At 35.0% G+C, this 23765-nt stretch overlaps 1 protein-coding gene and 1 long non-coding RNA gene across 15 annotated transcripts in view; one reads left to right on the top strand and one right to left on the bottom strand.

Annotated features, from left to right (window-relative positions):
• DNM3 (dynamin 3) overlaps positions 1–23765 on the top strand; it is a 566482-nt gene that overhangs the window by 278577 nt on the left and 264140 nt on the right. For 2 of the 13 annotated variants that reach the window (XM_031662816.1, XM_031662808.1), the window contains one exon: positions 817–7151. The exons of 10 other annotated variants lie outside the window; for them this stretch is intronic. In XM_031662816.1, the coding sequence (XP_031518676.1) occupies positions 817–825 (9 nt within the window). In that variant the 3' untranslated portion in view covers positions 826–7151. Of the gene's footprint in view, positions 1–784; positions 7152–23765 lie in introns of those variants that run through there. One more of the 13 variants, XM_031662801.1, reaches the window with a different exon arrangement.
• On the bottom strand, positions 6468–12903 carry LOC101026740. Of its 2 annotated transcripts, XR_640917.4 has the most exons (3): positions 12258–12903; positions 10024–10098; positions 6468–8480 (listed from the first exon to the last, which is right to left on the bottom strand). It is a non-coding gene; the product is annotated as an uncharacterized LOC101026740 (long non-coding RNA). The 2 variants fall into 2 exon arrangements; XR_004181957.1 differs by having other exon boundaries at positions 10024–12903.

Here is a 23765-nt window from a genome sequence, read left to right as displayed (position 1 = left end):
ATACTCATGATAGCAAAACAATGTACAGGTGAGATTCTCAATTACATGTGGCCATGAAGGGCATGTATTTCAAAGTTAAAGGTTTTTCCTACCTTGGCCTGACATCTTTTGAAAGCATTACAGGGTGCCTTTGTCATTCCTTGGAGGAAAAGTTTCATGTCTTATATAGTACATTTCATTTCTCAAGAGCTCTGTGTGTAATAGTGTGTTGAAAAATATTGGATGATTGGTTGATTGCCCCTAAACTTTCTGCAATAAGGGAAATGAAATCCTGTAGAAATGTCCAAACAAAATACTATTTAAGAGCTTGTATTTAAATTTGTATGTCATTGACCAAAGTCAAAAGTAGATTTGGTCATTGTGATAGTATGAGGGTTAGCAATGGTTTCTTTCCGGTGCTGGCTGCTTAACTATCTCTGTCATTCTGTGGGAAGCTCTAGTTTTAACATAGCTTGAGGAGCTCAGAGACACTCCCCTAGATGTAAAAATCACTAAATAGATGATCTTCTTTGTTGTTCAGTTGTAATAAGGTACCTTCTATTAGATATATTTTCACTCCAAGGATTTAGATGATAATTTATGTGCATTTAAATACATGTAAACCTTGGGACCTTTCTCAGTTATACAAGGCCACAGAAAATATTTTACTAAGGAATCATAATAATGATGGCTAGTGTTTTATATGTATTAATTAACTCATTTAACCATATTCAGCCTTAACTACTACTATTCCTATTGTTGATGAGAAAACTACAAATAAAACAAAACTTTTTTTTTTTAAAAGTCTTTTTTACAGGACTATTTTCCTTATTGCAGAACATTTAGTCTTGGTGAGGATAACAAACTTACCAAAATCACACAGCTAGTTGGTGGCAAAGCAGAAATTTGAACCCAGGCTGTTGAGCTCCAGAGCCTATGCTTTCAACCACAAATAAAGGCAAGAATCTCAGAGATGCCTGGAGTTGTCCAAGCCAACCTCATCCCACAGAGGACTTATGAAGATGAATTCCAGGCATCTCATCGTTGACATGTTCCTGGGTGTTAGCAGCAGAGACACTGAAGACTCTGGAGTAGCTACTGCTGTTGGAGTGTGGCGTTAGTCTGGCTGTGTGAGTCCTGAAAATAAGTCCATTGGAAGGTATAGGATGCTCCCTGTAGGGAAGGAAGAAGCTTTGAAGTGAAGTGAGCTCATGGTTATTGGCTCATCTCCTCTCCTCCAGATTCAGGATAATTCTTTACAAAATCACTGCCCTTGTAGCTTCCTCATGAGTACTTGATTACAACAGATGGAAAATAAATATGCACACTTATAATATTAACCAAGTGCCATGAACAGTCCCACTCTGTGTGCTGTGTATAACCAGGGTATAGTGTAGAAGGTCGTTGGGGTCAGGGGAGAGTGGAAATGATCCTTGAAATGGAATTATTTAGATGAAGAAACTCTAGGAAAGTGTAGTTTTATCCATTTAGATCATTTTAAGAAAGAGGAAATGACAAAGTTACTGCTCTATGGAGCTAACAAGCAAGTAGAATAGTAATACAATATCAGATAGTAAATGCTCCTAAGAAAATAAAATGGGGCATTGAGTTAGAAAGTGATAGGGGAGGGGTCTTTAGGTTTGAGTGATTGGAAGGAAGTACCACTTGAGCAGAGACTGAGGTGATGCACTGTGCAGAAGATTTTGCTGAAGAATATTCCAGGTACAGGGAGCAGTAAGTGTAAAAACCCTGGAGATGGGATCCAGCAGGAAGTTTGTGACTGTAACATAGGAACAGTGGGGGAGAAAGGCAGGAGATAAAATCAGAGGTACCAGTGGATGGGGACCTTATCAGTCCCTACCCAATGATTTGGATTTTATTACAAGGATAATTGAAAATGACTGGAGTATTCCAACAGGTTGTGACATGATTGGATTGATGGTTTAGAAGGATTACCCTGGCTGCTGGATTGTGCATAATAAGTGGGATGGGGTGGATGTGTGGAGGGAGTGGGGATGGCTAGCATGGAAGAAGGGAGACCAGGTTGGAAACTCTGACCATGGTCCAGGCAAGTAGCTGGTGGTGAGGGTGCAGAACACTTAAGTTCAAGGTAGCAAATTTATGGGCTACACACAGCTATGATTGAGTCACTAGCTTCTGTTTCTTTTTCCTCAAGAAACAAGATAGGAAGTTCTCATCATTAAGATCATCACTGAGACTGAAAGCTGGCCTTCATGATTTAAGCAAGTATAATGACTAGGGGGAATGCTACTTGCAACCACAATTCAAACTCAGTGATGATCTTAATGAGGAGGATCGTCACCATAATGACTAACAGTTATTGAGTATTTATAGTTCACTGAGCACATTATTTACATTCTCCATTTTAGAGATGAAGAATTGAGGCTCAAAGAGAATGAGTAACTTAGCTATGTGCTAAGTGTCAGTGCTATGTTCTTAATCATCTGAACATTTCCCAACAATTACTTTCTGAACACTTGTTATGTACCAGGCAGTGTCCTAATCACTAAGGATAAAATGATTAGCAAGGAATTTATGGTACCTATTCTTATGAAGACTCTTTCCCAATAAAGCAAACATACAAATGAATAGGAAAACCTATCAGATACTGATTACAGGCTAGGAAGAAAATAAAGCCAGTGATGAGTTGACATAGAGTGTCTGGGATAGAGGACACAGGTAGGGGGTACTTTACACTGGGTGGTCAGAGAAGGTTTGTGTTAACGTTCTGAGGCAGGATGAGCCTGATGAATTTAAGGAGTGTAATTAAGTCCAGTGTGACTGGAACAAAAAGAGAAAGGTACTCTAAAGATGAGGATTTTGATGTTAAGAATTATGAGAAGTCTTTGAAGTTTTTAAGCTGGAGAGTCACATGATAAGATTTGAATTATTTACTGATTCCTTTGGTTGCCTTGTGGAGAATGGATTGGAAGAGGGCAAAACTGGACTGGGGAGTTACTAGAAAGCTATCGCTTTCTACATCTATTGTGGTCTGCATAGATAATGGTAGCTTGGGCTGGGGTGAGTTGTTGGAATTTGATAAAAATGAATGGATTTAAGAGACATTTTTGGAAGGTGAAAATTGACATGAACAACTCATCACACATGCTAAGAGTTGCAGCAAACTGTAAGCCTCTTGAGACCAGGAGCCATTGTTTGTTCCCTGTTCTACCACTAGGGAACACAGCACTGATAGGAGGCACTAACTAAATATTGATTGAATAAAGGTGTCACTGAGCAAATGAATGAATAAATGCAGCATAATAATTAATCACATCCTGGCATATCAAGTGTCAAAATTAAATTATTGAATTATAGAATAAAATTACCATTAAAGGTAGATTGTCTTAAATTGTCTTAAATTTTGTTAATTTTCATCATTGACGGTTAGTGGTTTTTTGTTTTGGTTTTGGTTTTTGTTGTTGTTGTTGTTGTTTGTTTGTTTTTTATCCTCTGATTATATAAATGTGACTTCCTGGATTGAAAATCATTTAAACAGAAAATTAATTTCCCAATGTTGTTTTCATACATTGCCCATATATGTTGTACAGTTTTGGAGAGGGATTTAGTAAAAAGCAAGATGTGAGAATAAAACAGAAACTATCACATCAAAAGGTTTTTGAAATGGATTTTTAATCTAGATAATTTTACATTAATACTTTAAAATCAGACTTGAAAAAAATGATGGCTTTTCTTTAACTTATGTCTAAAATGTGAATTTTAGGAGACTGGGAGACTCTGAGTCAAGTAGAAAAGAGCTTATTTTTTCTTAAAACCAATGAGAAATTTGTTTTAAAAGTACATAAATGTGCAAATTTTAAGAGATAATTCAAATCTCTGAAGAAAGGGGACTCTTAATTTATGTATAATAAAAGCACTTTGTCAATATTTATTCTATTTCTATAGCACAGTGTGTAAAGATTTAAATCATAATGAGCTACTCCTAGGCAAGCAGAATGCAACATAGGCGTTTCCAGTGGAAATCTACTAACCTTATACTAGTGAGGAAAACCCAACATCTGCATTGAAATAAGGACATTCTTTGGACTCTTAAGAAATTACAGGCCTCATTTTTGTGGGTTGAAGTGTTTGGATAACTTGATAAGGAGATTATATAATTCCCTTATAGGGATATTTACTTAGCATTGTTTTTATTTTGTAACAATAACAAATGACAAATGTAATTTCAGAAATAGGAAACAAAATGACAGTTATATCCCTGGATGACCAAAGTTGTGAGATCAAGAAGTTATAGAAATATTCAGCTCTCTTTCTAGTTTCACTTATACTCTTAAGATTGTACATATTTCCTACCAGATCTGCACACTCCCTGTGGTGGAGAAGGTCAGCATTGACCCTGTGAACACTATTCACACTCCTTCGTTAAGTTGTTTAGTTAGCCAAAACTTAGGTATTTTCACAAAAGTCCCAGTAAATATTGAACTTTAATCTACTTATATTACTTAAAATTCTGCATGATCATAGTTGTGTATTTTTTTACATACATAAACTATCTGATGTTATTCTTTTTAATATAGAATTATTCATACAAATATTTCCATGTTCTAGCATTATCTAAAGATTTATAACTTTGAAAAAAGAGTACTTATTCAATAAACCATAATGGCAAATCCTATTCCAAATTTATTAAAAATGAATTTAGATTCAAACCCACTCCCCTATATGCATTATTTGTCCTACTCAAAAGTTTATCCTGGAAGAGCAATATTACCTTTATATTACCCTTTCCCAGAAGAGAAAATTTTTAAATGTGCCTTATTTAATGACTTTAAAATACATACAAAACATTCTTTAAGCATTTTTTGAAAATTGAGTAAAAAATATTTCACAAAAAACGTGTTAACTTTATGTTTTAAGGAAAAATGTTGAAAATGTTATCCTGGAGAGTCTCACTTTAGGATGACTCTGCTGCCGTCCTAGCTTTCCCTTTGGAGTCTGAAGGACGGGTGTAGTCTCCTTAATGTTCTGGCTAGGTCATTGTCTCATTCTGGGAGCTATCAAGCACTCTCCTGAGACTGCCTTACAGGGTCCAGTAGAATAATTCCATACGTGAACTCTCATACGCAGCATTTGCAACAGGTTGTACAAGGCATTTAAGATTGGGTAGAACGATGTCGATATTCTGTGAGTCATTTTTATATTGTCTTCCTGTTTATATTCTACATTTTGTGAGTATTGTTTAGGACTTTATTTGCTAGTAATGGAACTTTTATTTAACGTAAAAATCTGCATCACACAATGTATCTTGCAGAAGCAGAGATGAATTTTAGCAGATGACATATTGCCATAAGACAAGATTGTTTAAATGAGAGAAATTTAACTTTGATCATATTTTTGCTTTGTAGTTTTGCCCCATCATTCAGTTTTTTTAATTAAAAAAACTATAATGTCAAGTTTGGTTAAAATATCATTGTCAGAAAATTTGAAACTCACTGGGCTCTTAGCCTTAAGACAGACTTTCATTTTAAAAATAAAATAGCTGAATGAAAAATAGTTTGCTTTAGTTTAGAATACATACATAAAGTGTTTAGGAATTAAATGTGAAGAAATGGTTTTGAGTACCCTTGTGTTACATTTTTTTAAGCTTGACCAGAATCTTTCTAAGAAAGTTGAAAATTAATTTTAAATACTGAAGCTAAAACATGTTAATGAACTAAATAAAAGTTGACACATTTCTAATTGTATCCATCTTCCCACCTTTTACCCTTAAGTATTTAAGATATTCATAGACAAAAGCCATCCCTTATCATTTCACTCCAGTCAACAGTGCATAAACTGAAGTTTGGATATTTTCTCAAAAGATGTGGCAAAATATACATTTCAAGTGCATTAACCACTTTCCTTACGCTTCTGAAGATAAATGAATTGCCTGAACATCTCAAGATCTTGAAAGTTTATAGTGATGGAAGCATAGGTTGCAAGTGAATGTGTTGGCTTTGTAAATTCTACTCCTAAAACTGTAGCATCTGTAGCATAAGTGCCTTCTTAATGAAAGAGTGACGCAGTCATAAATTTATGTATACCATGACGCGTGGAAGTATCAAAGTTTCAACTTTCCATGTGTCAAAAGAGGAGAAGCTATTGTTTTAATATAGTTGAACATTATGTTGGAAATAGTAGTCTTTTCACTGTGTTTTACCCAGACCCAGACTGGCAGAGGTAACTCAAAGTAGTTGATCCTTTGGAGTACTCTTTTCCTCCCTTTTCGTCTGTCTTTCCACCCTATCCCCTTAAAAATAAATCATGACATAGAAAACCATATTTAGTTTATGGACAAGAATTCTTAGAATAATTTTTTCTTTGTCGAGCATCAGACTGAAGTTATATTGTTCTGTTATATTGAGTTTCTATATTGATGTAGGGTACTGCAAAGCTGTGTACAATAAATGTCAAGGACAGTGATTTACTGACAACAATTAGGAAAAGAGAACTATAGAATGCACAGGAACATTTTCAGAAATGGGTTTTATTATATTTCATAGGCACCACTCACTTTACTTTTGGTGGGTTTTAATACTTGAATCAAAATAAAATAATACATGAGTTAAGTATTAAACCAACAGATTAAAGCCCCAGGCCCCAAGCCCCTCATTTTGGTTGTAGCTCTTGGTGTAGATGCTATGGTGTGAGGGCTGCTTTCTTTCAATGGCTGGTTGTCATTCAGGCTGGGTTGTCATGTGACTGCCTGTCTGTGCCTGCTGTACAGGTGAGCGGATGTTCTGCACAGCAAGTGTAGACAGGCAGACACATGACAACTCTGTCCAGCCAGGCCCTTGGTTCCTTCAGGTTTCCTTTGCTCATAGACAGATACAATCAGCCTGTTTTCCAGATTTGGTGATTTTGGAGAGTAAGGGGAAAGGGAGAAAAATACACAATATAATTAAACATTAAAACATTATGGAACTAAAAACACGTTAGACTTTTGACTTTATTCAGAAAGTACATTTATACATTTGTTCCAAATGTGCTAACATGGATAATTTGCATAACAGAAAACTCACATTAAAATTTTAGGAAAAAAAGAGATTAAACACAAGGTTTTTTCTTAAATCCAATTCATATTAGTACTGGCCCACATGTAGTCAGAGTTCAGAGTAATTGAACCAGATGTTTTTCCTCTTTGCAAAAAACTGCATATTTTAATACTGAAGTTAAAGATAAAAACTATGTTTATACATGTTTCTTTTAGTAGATAAGTACAATAACCTTGCCCATGAAAAAGAAAATTATCATTGACATGGAAACAGCAGCCCTTTTCAAAATAATGAGCCTAATGTATTTGGCAACCCAAGCTGCTGACTTTGGTATCTGATGCTTTGATAATAGGATTTTACAAGGGAATATGTTTTTACCAATTATATGTTAAACAACAGGAACCGATTTAAATGTCTCATTTTCCTTTTAAATGCAAAGTTTCTAAGTGTGGATGTGAAATAAAATTAAAGGCAGTTGTGAGCTTAAGTTATCCACCTCTTAATTAACTACAGGGACATGCTGTGAATCAAAAGGGTATAAACTGGAAGGTTGTTACTCACAGTGATGCTCAGAATGTGTTTTGGATATAGTTAGTGCAACATAGTTACAAAATAGTACCTTAAGAAAAGGCAGAAAAGGCAAATTCATTTCATATCCAAAAAATTAAAACCAGATACTTTGAAAAATTTTCTATAATTTATATGAGCTAATAGTGTTAAATATGCAGATACAAAATTTAATTCTGGTGAGTCGAGAATAATTCTACTATTTTAATATCAATTATCAATTCACATTTGTAGAAGTATTAATCAAATTCCCCTCCCCTTTTAAAAACAAAAATATCCAAATAGTCAAAATTCCAGTAAGTAGGACTTCTTAAAAAACACAGCACCAAAAAACACAGTATTGTCCACAGATTGTATAATTAGACATTTTCTCAAAGAACTTTAAGAATAACAAATAGTTTGTGATTTATCTTTAATTGTAAAATTCTGAGAAAATAGCAAATAGAAACTTAATGGAAAGCAAAATAGTTTTTAGATACTGAGAAAATGACAATTTTCTACAAATCTGGACTTTTATGCAGTGATTAGATAAGGTAATGTTTTAACAAAAGCTGGTAAGTGCCATTTTGTGTGTACTTATGTAATTTCAAGAAAGTAAATTTCTGATTCTGTTTCTGGCCATCACTTCCGAGTAAAGGAACTTTTTTTTTCCTTGACAGAATAATAAACATGAGTAAACTTGTCTGTTATTTAAATAGCTACAAGGTTAGAGTATGCCAAAAACCAGTGCCTTAAAATACTATTGTGTTACTGTTGCTGCATTCAGTGCAACAGAAAGTAATTATAGAGTGATTCACTTACAAAGAGTATAGTGGTGGAAATTAAAAATTACTAAAATTCTTTATAACTTTTCCTCTCTCTCCCATAAATAATTTGATCCAGTTAACTCTGCTCAATTAAAGGAATGATGCATGCAACCTGAAAAAATAAAAAGAAATATTTGTGAGTTTGTATGTTATGCTTTAATATAAAACAGTTTTATTAAGGCAAGATATAAAAAAATTTTTGATCCAGAAAAACCACAACAGTTTTTCAGGGGGAAAAAAAAATCTCGCTGAAAATGATTGTTCTACTCATAAGGCTTTTGGACACTTTATGTTTCTGATAGATTTTTAAAACACACTTACAGTAAGTATGTGACATATGCACACTTCATAGTTATATTGAACCTGCCCCTAAACTTGTTAAAAAGATGAAAGACTGAAAACCATATTGACTTTTTTTTAATCTCCCAAATTATAGGTTGGATATTAGTTTATTATTACTTAAAATACTAGCTAAAATATAAAAGAGCTATTTGTATTATTATCATACTATGTAATTTTTAGCATGGTTATTATACCTTGTTTTCTTTTTGTCTTTTATTTCTTAAGGAAAAAAATGTAAGAAAAGAATTATCTTCTAAGTCTTCTGTAGTAAAATTAAACCAAAGCAACTCCAGGAAACTGGCTGTCACGCTAAGTCAAAAAATTCAAAATGAAGATTTAATTATTTTCCTAATTTACTTGGTTATCTCTATCTATTAAAACTGACAAAAATTATTCATAAGAGACCTTTGAAAATTGGTAAATATTTATATCTCCTTAATTTACAGAACATGAAAGTAAAAAGGGATTTGAATTAAGAAAGTTTCTATCTTAACTCAGGAATTTCCTGTCTTAGGTTAAAGCCTGACCTTCCAGTTATTTTAAGCCAGGATTTCTGAGTGATGGTCTCTTAGTTATTATTTTGACGTTATTGTGATGGGTGGGCTTTTCTGCTTAGAGCAGGGTAAAGTGCATTGTTTATAAAGAGCGGATCCCTTATAGAGTAAGTGAAAGCTTGGCGTCTCTTTCGCGAGCATGGACACTTGTGGATGAGTGAATTTTTTTACATTACCAAGTTGTACTTTTTATATCTTATAACAGCTTAAGACTTCAACCAAAAAAGTGGGAAGAATTCTTTCATTGGGATTTTTATGTCTAAACTATTTCCCACAGAGTGAAATACTTGGGTGGTCTGTAGGCTAGAGGTGGGGGTAGATAGTATATTTTGGTCTTTTACAAACATAAACATATTATCTGGGCCGAAAGCCCGAATGCCAAGCAGGAAGGATATTAAGCCTATTGACTAACTACAGGAAAGTGATCAGCGTGAAACTTTGTCCTATAGTAAACAATCTTTCTTTGATTTTGAGATCTGTGGGCTAAAAGAAAAATGGGTTTGAAAATTGAAGTACACCGTTTTCAATTGATCCTTTTCCAATTAAGACATTATGGTGTTGAAGCTAAGGCTCTGAACTTCCTTTCTCTTAGATGGCGGAAAAGTCCTTTTAACCCAGTACCTAGTCCAATTTATCAATCGTTCACATGCTAAAATGAAAAATAATTATGAAATTTCTATGAAATGTAGTTTGGACAGACCCTGAAACAATTTCTCTTCATGACCATGTATAATGTTTAATTTTAATACTTACACTTACCATTACATCCAGGGGTAGTTTTAGTTGAAGATGCTCACTGTTGGTTAGTTTCCTCTGGAATAGATTCCATGATCCCTAAAATATTTGTATATCTCCTTATAAAGTAATATGAAAATAAAATTAAACATTTTTCTAATTTACCTGGATATAGATACGGCTATAATGTATATAAATGTGGGCATGTGTACCAGCGCATAAACTACAATCCTGCCTTCATTCAGCAGAGCTTTATAAAATGAGCTTTTACTTTTGATCTTTAATTTAGCCCATATAATTGAAAAATAAGTACTATTCCTTTTCATTTGTTAAAAGTTTGCCTCAAAAATAAGTCGCTAGAGCCACATCAAGCACGTGCAGGAACTCCTTGGTTATCCTTTTACAAAGTAATTCTTATATTTCTACTCTTGTACTTATGCCAGGGGCACCCTTCTGTCCCTTCTATCTCCAGACTGAAAGTCATCCTGAGGGAGAAAATAGGTGAGGGACCCGTAGGGATTCATTTCTTTGAAACAAAAAGACCATTTAACATGAAGAAAGAAATTGAAATTAAATATACATTAAATGAAAGCAAATTATGAACTGTAATCATTTCTAGAGTTAAAAAAAAAAAAAACCAGAAAATGTGAGAAAACTTAAACATTACCAAAGTACCTTGTTAGCTATTCTTCTTCAGTAATTGTATCAATTAGAAAAAATATATTTCTTGAAAAAATGAGCTCCTCTAAGTTACTTTTTTAAAAGTTTTCTTATGTAAAAGAAACTATATAGATTTTTAACGTCTCATTTGTTCTGCTAAAAATAGTTAATATGGAACTCTGCAAGTCACAATAGAAAATGAAAGGATGACTTTACTATATCATCTAAGTGAAAGTAGCTAAATTTCTCCTTGCTGTGTATATTTTAACTAATAATCATGAATATATAAGAATACTTATGTTTTCTTTATACACATTTTGGGGTGATCAGAAGGGTAATTTTTAAAATAAGTTGTTTTGACAAAAGAAAGCTTAGGGAACCTTTTATAATAAAATATTTTGCTAAAGAGAACTTGAGTCAATTTTTGAATTGTTGCAAAATGTATAACTTAGAAAAGAATTTGTTCAGGAACCACTGTAACTTTAAAGGACAAAAGAGATTACATTTATTTTTCACAAACCCTGTAGAAGAGATGTTTTCATTATATAGAATTGTTTGGGAATTGAACTAAATGGGGGTTAAGAAAATTAGTGATGAGGCAATAACATTTTTCCAGAACTTTCTTTAAGGGACCCACTTCTAAAGTTCAGCACAGATCACATTGCAATCCAGACTTGCTCTATTATTTTCTCTATTAGGATTTCATTCAGCTTGAGGGTTTTCTTCCCTCCCACCTTCCTCCCCCTCTCCCACCCTCCTTCACCTCCAGGACAGCTGGAAATTGACCAAAGAAAACTTCTGCCTTCGTTTACAAATTCCTTTTTTATCAGTGGGTTTCTAGACAAAGTGCCTTATCATTTTAAATGCTCGGAGAAGTGGAAGCATTGTAAGCTATAGGCAAGAGGGCTCAGCTGAGCAGCAAGTATCAATTACTCTTTGATTTAAAAAAAAAAAAAAGTGAAAGATATTTACAGGGGTATCTGAAGATAAGAGATTTTTATTTCCTGATTTATTCAATTGCTGACTCAATAAGTTGTGGGTTGGCGCTCTTCTCTGGGCAAGTCCCATCTGCATTGTCTGGTAGGCAAGACTTGGCAGGTTCTTCTTTTATTGTTAGGTACTATTATTCCTGGTGTTTATATTATAGAAGGAAATCTTCAGAAAAGCACTATCCATATAGCATTTAAAAACCAGCAAGTATTCTTTACTTTGGGAAAAATGACTTCAGTCCTGGGATGTTAAAAGTTACACATACAGCCTTCATCCATATACGTTTTTAAATCTCTGAATTATTATTAAACAATTCAGAAGTAGCCTCATTAAACTATTCTTAAGTGTCTGGAGTGAGTTTTTTCATATTTCATTTTGAAGTGGGAAAACCTTTACACTTAAGAAAACACTCGAATTATCAATCTTCAGAAAAAAACCAAAAAAACAGTGAATCGCTATATACCACACACTTTCGCTCTTTTAAAATTAAACACGTCTCTACCCATCACACATGTACCTCTGTTTCCCTTGCATGTTAACACAAATCATGGACTCCCCACCTAGGTTCCCTTGGTCACAGACCAGGTGAGCAGTCAAGAAGGCCTTACCCGCTAGTCTTCCTTTCGGCAGTCTTTTCTCAGCAGTGTCCCCGAGGGCTTCTTGGTCCCTAGTGTGCAAAACCTGTGAAGAAAAACACTGGATATGAGATTCAAAAAAGGAGCAAACAAATGTCTTCTCCTTGGAAACAGCCCATTTTGTCCCCAGCAGTCCATGGCGTTGCTCTCCCTTGCCCAGTCTAACCAATGTGCAGACTACTGTACAACGGCATTGTCCTGAACAGGTAGTCTGAACACTGGGGCGACGGAGCAGGATCTCCAGAAGCTTCCTTCCATGTACTTAAAATCCTCTCCCGGTCCTCAGGAAAAGCCTCCCTTCCTGCACCAGGGGTTGCATTCAGCTTTCCCCCCTGAATTCTGCTGCGCTGACTGAGACACACTCAAGGGCTGTGATTTCCAGTCTTGACGTGGCACATTTGCTGCAGACTGGGGAACTGGCAATGAATTTAGGACCAGGAAAAGGGGGAGGGCTGGGCTGGAGAGTCCATATATGGGATGATGTCACCCTGGGGAGGTTTGGGTATGCGCTGTGCCGCTGGAGAGACCGCTAGAATCGCCTGCTCTCAGACATGGGTCTGTGCATAAAATGGTACCAGATGTTTTAGTGTAACGTTAAGCAGTCATTTCATCTTCAGGCCAGATTTTTTTCCTCAACTGGGCAGGAAGTGGGCCCCAGTATGGAAAAGCTGTAAAAAAAAAAAAAAAAAAAAGAGTCAAGATGTACAGTTCGGCTGTGGCCAACTGAAAGTGAGTTAGTGTAGATGTACAAATTTACTGTCTGACCCAGGCTAGAGAAGTAATTTGAAGATAGAGGGTAGATAAAATAGTAAACAGAAAGTTGAACACTGGAAGGCAGAGCTCATTTGGAAACCTTTTTGAGCTTTCCTGTGGCACTTTGTTTTCTGGTATTTCACTCGTCAAAAAGGGCAGATAAGTTTCTCTCTCTCTCTCTCTCTCTCTCTCTCTCCGTCTCTCTTCCTCTCTCTCGCTCCCCCCTTCTCTCTCTCCCCCTCCCTCCCCCCTCTCTCTCTCTCTCTCTCTCTCTCCCTCCTCTCTTTCACTCCTTCTCTCTCTCCCTCCTTCTCCTGTCTGTTGGATCTGTCAGCAGCTTGCAGGCTGCTCTAGACTTGAACAGTAATTATAGCAACTTCCTGAAAGTGAAGCCCCCATGAAAAGTCTGGAGAAATGTTCTTTGTCATAGCCTCTACATGAGTAATTAGTTCCACATGTGGCCTTCCTAGTTTCCCTCAGCTATTCTGGCTGGCTCTCTGAATGCTGTGCTATAGTTTGACCTAAAGAAACGTTAAAGTTTTTATTTGAAGCATCCACTACGAAATAACGACTCAGGTCTAACAAATCGCCACTGGTAGATCCACGCCGTTAGGTATAGCATTGTTTTTCACTGTTAATTCCTGATTCTGTTTTGATACTTTTGTTTTGTTTTCATGGTATTCTGTGGCTTAGTTTTATCTCTGATTAACTAAATCTGTTGAAATTTGCCAAGTACCGCTTGACCAAAGGTTATAAGATATCAGCCCACTGGCATCTACTTTTCTTTCCGTGTTGTGGCTGTTTTCAATTATATATACTGTTGAATATTCTGAATATGTAGTTCTCTCACTTTCCCTCCGTAGGATTCTGATCAAAGCTAGAGTCACCTCAAACAAGAGCTTGATTAATTACCCTTCTAAAGATCAAAATGTGAGAAAATTTCTAGGTAGCTCCCAAATTTAATTTGACTAACCAAACTAAGAAACTTAGCATCCTTTAAAGAAGTACAGCCAAAGCGATTCATTTCCACTGGCCTTCTGAAATGCTTTTGAGAAGTAGAAAAATATATCACTTATTTATACGCTGCATTGTATATTTCAGAAAGCTTCAAGTGAGTACTGTCCTAAAGCATTTGCTTTTCATAAAATGACTTCTTTTGATTCATTAAATAGCACACTACTAAAGAGTTCAAAAGTTATGATAAACCCTTGTTATTTTGTGAGGATGATTAAATAAGATAAACATGAATGATCTGGCATCTTAGCATGGAACAGAGATTAGCACTGGGTATACCATTCATAGAAATATTTATATCATCAATAGGAGTCAGAGGAATGACTTTATATCACTGTACTTTTACTTCCATACTTGTGTCTTTAGGGCCTATTCAATAGTGCTTGCACAAGCCCTGTAAGACTCATCTTCCTTTTTTCCCTGTCACTGCTTGCATATTACTGGAAATAATGTAAATGTGACTACATACAATCTAGTAGTTGTATTACATGTGGATACCAACTCCATTTTATTTTTTAAAGTATCTGTGTGTTTACTCACATGAAGTCTTCATAGAGGAACCATAAACCACTGAGCCAGTAGTCAGCCAGCATTCCAGGAGTAGGCCTCCTTCTGCCACAGAAAGTGAAAGCCTTTCTTCTGCCCCCTTCCATTTAGATATAAGACATGCCTTGGAAATTTTTGTCAAGGCAAACAAAAGGGGTTCTGATCAGATTGCACCATGATTTCCCCTTAGTCCATACATCTATATACCTTCAAATGGTTCTACTACCTACACCAAATAGGAATCTTATGATATTTCAATCAAAGGACTTAACTTTTTACTTATCTTTATGACTTTCTAAACATTTTAAGGAATTTTCTCCAGAGACAGCTATAGAAATTGAGTTCCCCTTAGAATATATGTCCATCTCCTTGAGTTTCCAGTTAACTGAAGTGTTTGAGGGTGTTCTTGCCTCCAAATAGTTCAACAAATATTTATTCTCGCCTACTCACCTGCTAGTCACAATACCAGGGACTGGTCATACAGAGATTAAGATCTGACTCCTGCCCTCAAAAAGCTCACACTTACATAAAACGTTAGGAATACACATCTGTGACCAAGTTCTGTTTAAAAAGTTGGTCATTCTGCTCTGAAAAGTCCTTGGCATTGATTTGGAAATGCCTTAATAACTTTTCTTATGTCTGTAAAGTTATCACTTGAATACCCAAAATGTATTGGGCCCTAGAAAGCAAAGTTGGACATGACAAATACTTGACTTTGAGGAACTAAAGTTATTTAATTTGCTTATTTCAAATGTTGTTGACCAAAGTGATTATTGAATCAATAGATGGTTTTGGGTGACTACAAAATATGCTCTATTTTAAAGTGTTATGAAAAGGAAACACAGTTTCAGTTAGTTATTGTTACCAATCTTGGCACATTTTTATGACTTTGGAAATTCTCAAATTGAAACCAGGACTGAGGCTTCTTTCTATGTACCTCTAAAGGGGCAGGGTTACTAGTGTTTACAATTATTTTGTGATATCCAGATATGCGTACTTCAGCTAATATTTATATAGCCTTAATTTTTTTTTTTTGTTACAAGATTAGTGCACAAGTTCAAACAATAGAGAGGTATGTCAAGAAAAAAATTAATCATCATTATCCCTTCCAACTTCTTATCCCTTTCTGTCTTCCCAAACTAATGGTAACTGTTTGGCATGATTCCTTTGACTACCTTCTCAATAGTCATTTTACAGCTTCTTTACAGATTACAAAATCCATTCACGTATAATGTATTAGTTTCTTATGATAACCCTATAGTGTAGCTATTATTATCCCCATTCTATTGATGATAAAATTAAAGCTCAGAGAGCTTAAACATTACTTCATCAGAGTCCACAAATGGCAGAACTCAGAGTTTTTTTCTAGCACCAATGCTTGTGCTCAGAAGAATATTGTCAACCTACAGAAACAACGTGTTCCCCTAACAAATTCTTATAGTGCTTGTATTTCCTGTTATTAAAATGCCAATTAATTACCTGCTGTGCTTTCACAGTTTTATACTGAGATGTTACCTGTACTATTTGTTATTTTATGTATTTGAACTTTTTTTTTCCTAAAGTATAAGCTAATTGAAGGCAAGAAAAATATATTTGTATTTCTTTTGACTGGCTGATTGTAGGCCATTCAGTAAACTGTAAAAGAATGAGTAAAGAGCTATATGGTATGCATGTGGTTTCTGGTCAAATATTCGTCATGATAGTAACTTAGGAATTACAGCTCTCTTAAAAAAATCATAAAAATCATAGTGTGCTTTTAATATTTATGTATGTGTCTGCAACTACCATACCAGATTGAACTATTCTTTTTGAAATAAATGTAAACATTGAGCCAACCATATTTCCTTGCTTATTTTTGGCCTTCTAATCTTCTGGAAGCATCCTGTGCAGCTACCAGTCATACAATCTTGTGTGAAAAGCAGGATCTAACCAAGTTGTAGTATTTCCTTTCTCCTTTTCTCCTTCTCAGTTTGTAGCTAAGATAAAAATCTAGCTGACCTTCGTTCATTGCTAATTAGAGAAGATAGCCCCACTTAGTTTGGCTTTATGTTGTGTGGATTAGCACTTTTTTTTTTTTTTTTAATTGGAGGCAATGCAGTCCCCTAATCTCCTGCATTTCCTATTTTGTTAGGGCCCAAAGGACTAGATATGTTGTAGCAGAGCGTTCCACTTTTCTTCCCTTGCCTGAATCACAAACAAATGGCTTCCCTCAAATCACTGCAGTGAAGTGCCTTCTTAAGCAGAGATGCAACATCAGCCTGTAAAATAGAGGAGAAATATTTCAGAGGGGTAAGAGATTTTCCTTCAACAACTGAAAAAGAAGTTAAATTAGAAAGCTATAAATTATCAACTTAATGCAACTGAGTTTACAATCTTCAGAAAGTTTACAAAAGACAAAGATTGTGAGAGAATTGATTTTAAAACGTACATTTACAGACGCATGTTTTGTTTTTGCCTGTCTCTAAAATTTCCATTGCTGAGTCTGTTTATTTAGAAATAAGCTCCTAACCAAAAGCAGTATATATTTTATGAACATTCTTTCCTCAAATCAATTGAGAAAGCTAATGTTACGTCTTTGAGTTTTACTAACCACTGGCGTGCACAGCAGCCATTTTTATATTTCAGTAACATAATACGTCCAGCAGACAAACCTTAAAAACTCTAGCTCTATTGGATACCAGTCACAAGAAAGGAAATATATGATTTATGACTCCAGTAAAATTGGAAGCACTGTCTTGAGATCTTTAGGGAAAGGCAAGTTAAAGGGATTAGAAAATTGTTGCTGGCCTTTTCAGGCAGATTTTAAGTGAGAGCGTACTAGGAGTGTAGTCTGCTGCCTGCTTCCACCCTCAAAAGCTGATAAGCATCATCTGAATGCTATGTGCTGCGAGCTCCGTTGAATTCTGTGTTACAATCAGACTTTAGAATGAGGACTGGTTCCCTTGGACAAGAGAAACATGGTGTCGTCAGGTCACTGACAATTTTAGAGTATTGACTCCTGATGTCTTTTGGCATCACCAGTATTTTATTTCCTTAGTGTGACTCAAACATGAATATGCATGATATCCAAAAGAAAAAATATCTGTATGTGCATAATATAAGGACTCAGAAACTACTTTTTTTTTCTGCAGGGGTGGAGAAAGTACCCTTTCTGTGGATGGGGATACAAGTTAAGCATAATGGCTACAAGGATGCATGTGTGTGAAGGGACGCTTTCTGCTTTACTCAGAATACCTGCAATTATGCAGTAGGTCATTTGAGAAGCTCTACGTCTTTAAGTAATGATAGGCATACTTGTGCAACACATAGCACATTGCCTTTATTTTAGGATTTTAATCTTCTGGTATATACAAAAGGGGAAACCCAAATTACATGAATTTCTAAAAGGGTTTGATCCAACATAAGTCTGTTTAGTTGTGTCCATTATAAATATGTTAACTAGCCTTCTCAATTCTGTTCAGTTTCCAGAGAATTTATTCTAGCTTCTAAGGACATATGAGACCATATTAAAATACTTCTATTCACACCATCATGGAAATTTGCTTTACTTTTACATACCAAAAAAAGTACTTGGCATATAAATTGGTTCATGTCGAAAGGTTATTTATAGGTTGCAAATGGGTATTAACCACATATCTTTATAAACACTTATTTTAGTATTAATCAACTAAAAGTGATTTCCATTTGCCGCACAGAATCAGATTCAGTGCCACTTCACTGCCACTCAGGATGAGAGTACAAAAGCTATAGAGGTAATAACATATACTGTTTTCTGAATTTAGAGGTTTGTTTTGTTTAGTTATTATTTTCTTTTGAGCACTTATTTTATGTCAGCATCCATGCTAGTGTCTTTCACATGTGATATAATTTAATCCAGCAATTCTGAAAGGTAGGATCTCTCCATGGTTACAGATGAGGAAGCAGAAGCTCAAGGAGGCAGTGTCGTGTGGGTATTCTGGAGCCAGCTGGCATGGGTTTGAATCCTGGCTTCACAGCTTGTTATGATGCTTCCTTGGCAAATTATTTCACTTTTCTGACCTCTGGTTTCCTCATCTCGAAAACAGAAAAGAGCATAGAACAGGGCCTGGCCCAGACCTAAGCTTTATGCAGGTAAGCCTGCTGCAGGACGCACCAGTCACCCGGTCTTTATGCTCACTGACCCCCTAGGTCTGGTGTCTCCAAAGCTTAGCCACAGCAAAGCAAACACTGTTCAGGAAGAAAGTACGTTATTTTCCTCAAGGCTTTTATAATCTCAGTGAGTAAATGCGTTGTGAGTATGAAACAAATGAAAATAGAAAAAAAAAAGCTTGATTCTGAGGGAATGATAACAGGATTGTTTTAAAAACACTGTAATGGAAGCTGACTTCTTAAGATAACTCTTTGGAGAATCTTGTTGAAAAGCCATCATAACCTTTCTCACTCTTGTGTTTATCTGGTTTTACTACAGATCTACGGATGGATAGACTGATAAGCAGGTCTAGATATATGTGCAATTGTATGTGCAAATGTATGTGAGCATATATAGATGTATATAGTATATGTAAATATGTATATAAATGTGTATGTATTTATGTATATATTTAAAGTAAACCAGATCATCTCTATATGAGAATTATTAACATCAAAATAAATTATTTACCCCTTTTAAAGTAATATTATTTTAAGCCTAGGGCATGTGCAGTGCTTTTTGTAATCTTAAAAGTTAGTTTTAGTGTATACACATTTCAGTCTTTTTTATTTTTTTTAACTTTTGCCTGTCAGAGCTTCATAGCGATAGTTAAAGGTTAACATAGAAATATTGGGTGAGAAATACCTTTGTAATTTTGCAAATGCAACAAGGTAGGGGCATTGATTTCTATTTGAGTGGAGTTGTCACTGACTTCATTTAAAAACTACACACACATTTTGTGTACTATTGGTTCATTTTTGTTTGGGGAACACTCACTTTACTCCCAATCTTCTGTCCTATGACAAAATGGTTTCCTCTGGTACAATTTACTTTGTTTCCATCTCTCCTCAGGTTCTTCAAGAAAAAACTAGCCTTGGTTTTCATTGGCCAGAATGGGTTATGATTGCTTTTGAAATAATGTCTTGTTTTGCTGAAAAGCTAGTAGATTATTAACTCATTATTTTTTCTTTAAGGGATTTGTACTCCATTGAGAATATGTGGGGTGGCCTCAGGTGCTTCCTGGCCAATGTGTGTGTCAACTACTAGGGCAGGTGCTTGAGGTTCAACTTGCATCCATAGGCATTTTCAGAGTCTCATGAAGTTAGTACTGACAAGTGCACTAATTGTTGTTTCTTTGTTTTTTAAGTTTTCTGAAGAGAGAAAAACAGTGAGGATAAGTGGTATAAAAGGAGTCTTTGTTTGTTTGTTTGTTTGTTTGAAACATTCTGCCACTCAGACTGGAGTGCGATGGTACAGTAATGGCTCACTGCAGCCTCGACCTCCTGGGATCAAGTGATACTCCAATCTCTCAGCCTCCCAAGTAGCTGGGACTACAGGTGTGCACCACCATGCCTGGTTACTTTTATTTTTTAAATTTTTTTGTAGAGACAGAGTCTCCCTGTGTTACCTAGGCTGATCTCAAACTCCTGGACTCAAGGGATCCTCCCATCTTGGCCTCCTGGTGTGTTGGGATTACAGGCATGAGCCACTGTGCTGGCTAAAAAGATCCTTTCAAATTTTCTAGAAGTAATTGCCTTCTGCTAGTGGTGAAGCCAGTTTTAGGATAATGGACTTCCCTTCCTTTTTTCTTTTTTTTTTTTTTCAATGATTCCAGACCTTGAAGTTTTCAGTACTACAATTCAATTGGTTAATTTTTGGAAAGTTGAGTCCCTCATTCTTTTTAATCTTTAACAAAGGACAAGAAAGCTACTGGAAGTTGATTTTCTAGTAAATTTTGCTTTATCTACTTCATAAATCAACCTTAATTTTAGTTCTTTCTTTGTCTTCAGATCATAAAATAATTAGTATTGCTTACCCTGTGATTCTTATGTGGGTTGGGTGGGATCTGATTTGAGGTAATGTCAACTGTAACTCTTTTTATTATTAAATAATAACTCAATTATTATTTAATTTGATTTTGTTTTAGATTGCATGTTGTAGATTCAGACAAATATAGATGAATGCCACTTCTGTTGCATTCCCATACTATATCATTTTCAACGCATTTGTCCTGTGTATGTACATGGGAGGATTTCTGAGTATATCAAATTCCCCACTTAAAACTACCATTCCCACGGTACATGTCTCCTTCACATTCAATATAGAGGAATTTTAGTGAATTTTTTGTAAATGTGCATGCTGACAGAAACTGTTTAGAAGGGCCATCTTAAAAACAGTTTTTAACAATGTAAGATAATTTACATAAGTATTTAAGATAACTTGCTTACCAGTGTATAGTGTGATTGTGAAATAAAAGTTTTGAATTAACATTCACAGTGAATACACTAAAGCCAAGTGTTTCAGTGCCAAGAGCAGAAACTGTTTGATGACTTAGTGTTTGTACAGATTTAATTAGTTATATTTAGTTTCAAAACTTCATCTTTAACAAATTCTACTTCTTTGAAGTTAAATGAAACTTTTGCTTTTTTGAATTCAACTGAGATATCAGAGAAGGAGCATTAGAATTGATTGGTTCAAGTTCAGCTCTGCCATTTTCTCATTTGCCAAATGTTATAAAGAAAGATACCTACCTGAGAGGTGGTTGGGAGGTCTAATTCGATGATATGGATAAAATAAATTGGGATGCTTTTGAAAACATTCTGCAACAAGTTCATATGGCAACAGTTTGGAGAATGCCATGGCAGTGCCTTAGGGAAAGTGATTATGGTGTTGTAGCGAATACCATTTCTACCCTTGGTGACTTTTATGTTGTCCCTGAACGTTTACAGAGAATAGGAGCAGAGAATATTAAACTAGTTATTTTATCAAAAGACTGTGATATGTGTTAATTTCCCATACTTCAGTATATGCATCAGTCAAGTGATCAGAAAGCATTCAGTAAAACAGGCTTATTAGTTTTCGCCCTTTTTCCTCCTCCTCTTTTCCACTACTTCATCTTTTCTTTCCATCTTTCCTCTGTTCAGCACGAGGCTTTCTCTGAGTATTCCTCTTCCCTCCAGTCCCCATTCATCCTGTTTCTTTTTTAGAACATTGAGTTGAAATTGAGCTATTGGTAAAAATGTGTTAGGTTATTTAATAAGATTTTGTTTCTTCTCCTTAAATTTTCAATCAGATGAATTAAACCCTATGTATGCATTCTTAAAAACAAATAGCTCCCAAACTAATTGCTTTGATACTTCCATGTGGCCTTTAAAATAATTTTTCTATGACCCAGTTGCTTTTGATTTTTTTAAACATTAAATGTCTTCAGAAGGGTGGAGAAAGAAGGATAGAGTCACAGATTGATCATACTTTTATTTAAAAGCAGTTTTTCTAAGGTTCCAAAGAATATTGCACACCAAATATTTCCAAATAACATATATAGACCTTATTGTCTGTTTAATTCATTCATTCATTCATTCATTTATTTGTTGCTTGTGCTCTGCTGATTCTTCTTAAACTGTCATTTCACTTATTCTGACATTTATATCTTATCTTTCTAACTTGATTAGAAGCACCTTGAGGTCCAGGGCCATACCTGTAGTTTCTAGGTATGCCCTACAATAGTTTCCCAAATGGAATCAGGTGAATAAACACATATTAATTAATCTGAGATTTTCTTGAATGGAAGGAATCAAAGAAAGAGGATTCCTTTTGAGTAAGAATCAAGGCCACTAAAAATCACCTTCCAAGATTACATTATGTAATCTTTATTTACCTGAATAAAGTCTTTAAAACTGCATTGAAGAATGCCACAATGTGTAGGCCATTTTTGGTGCATTTGAGAGTGTGTTTAGAAAGTGCCACAAAATGCTACAGATGCCATCTGACTTAAAAATCACTCATGGAGGAATTTATTTAGATGCTTGTCTGCTAGGAATCTACTACCAGGAGAAATGTGGAAACCACATGAAATTCACTACATAAAGAAATCTGGTTTCCATTTCTGTACTGCATTTTGTGCTAGCAGGAAGAAGATAAACAAGCTGTTTAAAACTAAAGTGAATGGCAAAGGGATTCCATTTTTAAATCCCACTCCGTAAATGTATTTTGGAATTTGCAAAACCTAATCCTATCACATAGGTCCTTTAAGAAGGGAGAAAATGTGTTGAGTCTTTTAGTATTAGCTATCTTAGTGGAATGGATGAGTAATTTTGTTTCCTGTTGATGTAGTGTAGTAATACAACTATGACATGTGCTTCACTTGAAATTAAAATGAAAGTCTCATTCTAGTCTTTGGTAGGCAGACATTATTCTGAGAATGAGAAGAGGGAAGGAAACAATAAAAGGCTCTTTTTTGTTAGTTTCTTTTAAGGAGAGGAGAATTTTAACGTAATGTTTTAATATAGCTATTTAAAACTCTATATATGAAAAGGTATATGAGTAAAGCAGATGAGAGGAAAAAGATTGAGCTGTTTTTATTTTGAGAAAAATATTCTGGAGGTTCCTTTTAAATTTTCTATTTAGTGATCCTTATACAGTTTAAACATGTTATGAGGTTGCCATTTAAAGAGGAACACACTCAGTTAAGATAAAATGTATTGTGATGAATAAAAATGTTAATATTTGAAACATAAAGACCAACCATACAATTGCGATTTTCCTTTAATAAACATGACCAAATCATACATACCTATGTTTAGGAGTAATAAACATGCATGTCTGAACTTGGTAGGCCTTGTGCTTTGAAAAAAAACCTGTAATATTTTTATAAGATCAAGAAGATTATAACATTAAATTGATCATTTACTTAAGTAGATTAGAACTTTTCCTTCCATGGCTTAATTTCTCTCCTGCTTTATGGTGGAGAAAAGAAGCTAATTAAGGTTTATTTTATATACTCATATTTAATGTGGTGCTTGTTTGTTTTTTTGTTAGTTTTACTATTTTAACTTCTGCTCTGGTAATTTTTTAGCTGGCTACACTTAATAATTAATACATAATTTGTCTAAGCCTACACTCAGAGCCAAGGAGCTTTATATCTGTGGAAAGTGCCATTTTTCAGGTGAGATGTAAAAATAAATACCCAGTTTTGTCATTCTTTTATTTTTTCACTCACT

This window comes from Papio anubis, chromosome 1 (assembly GCF_008728515.1).
Source record: "Papio anubis isolate 15944 chromosome 1, Panubis1.0, whole genome shotgun sequence".
Lineage (NCBI taxonomy): Eukaryota > Metazoa > Chordata > Mammalia > Primates > Cercopithecidae > Papio > Papio anubis.
The sequence above is the reverse complement of the archived record's forward strand: the minus strand, read 5'-3'. Positions and strand labels throughout refer to the sequence as shown.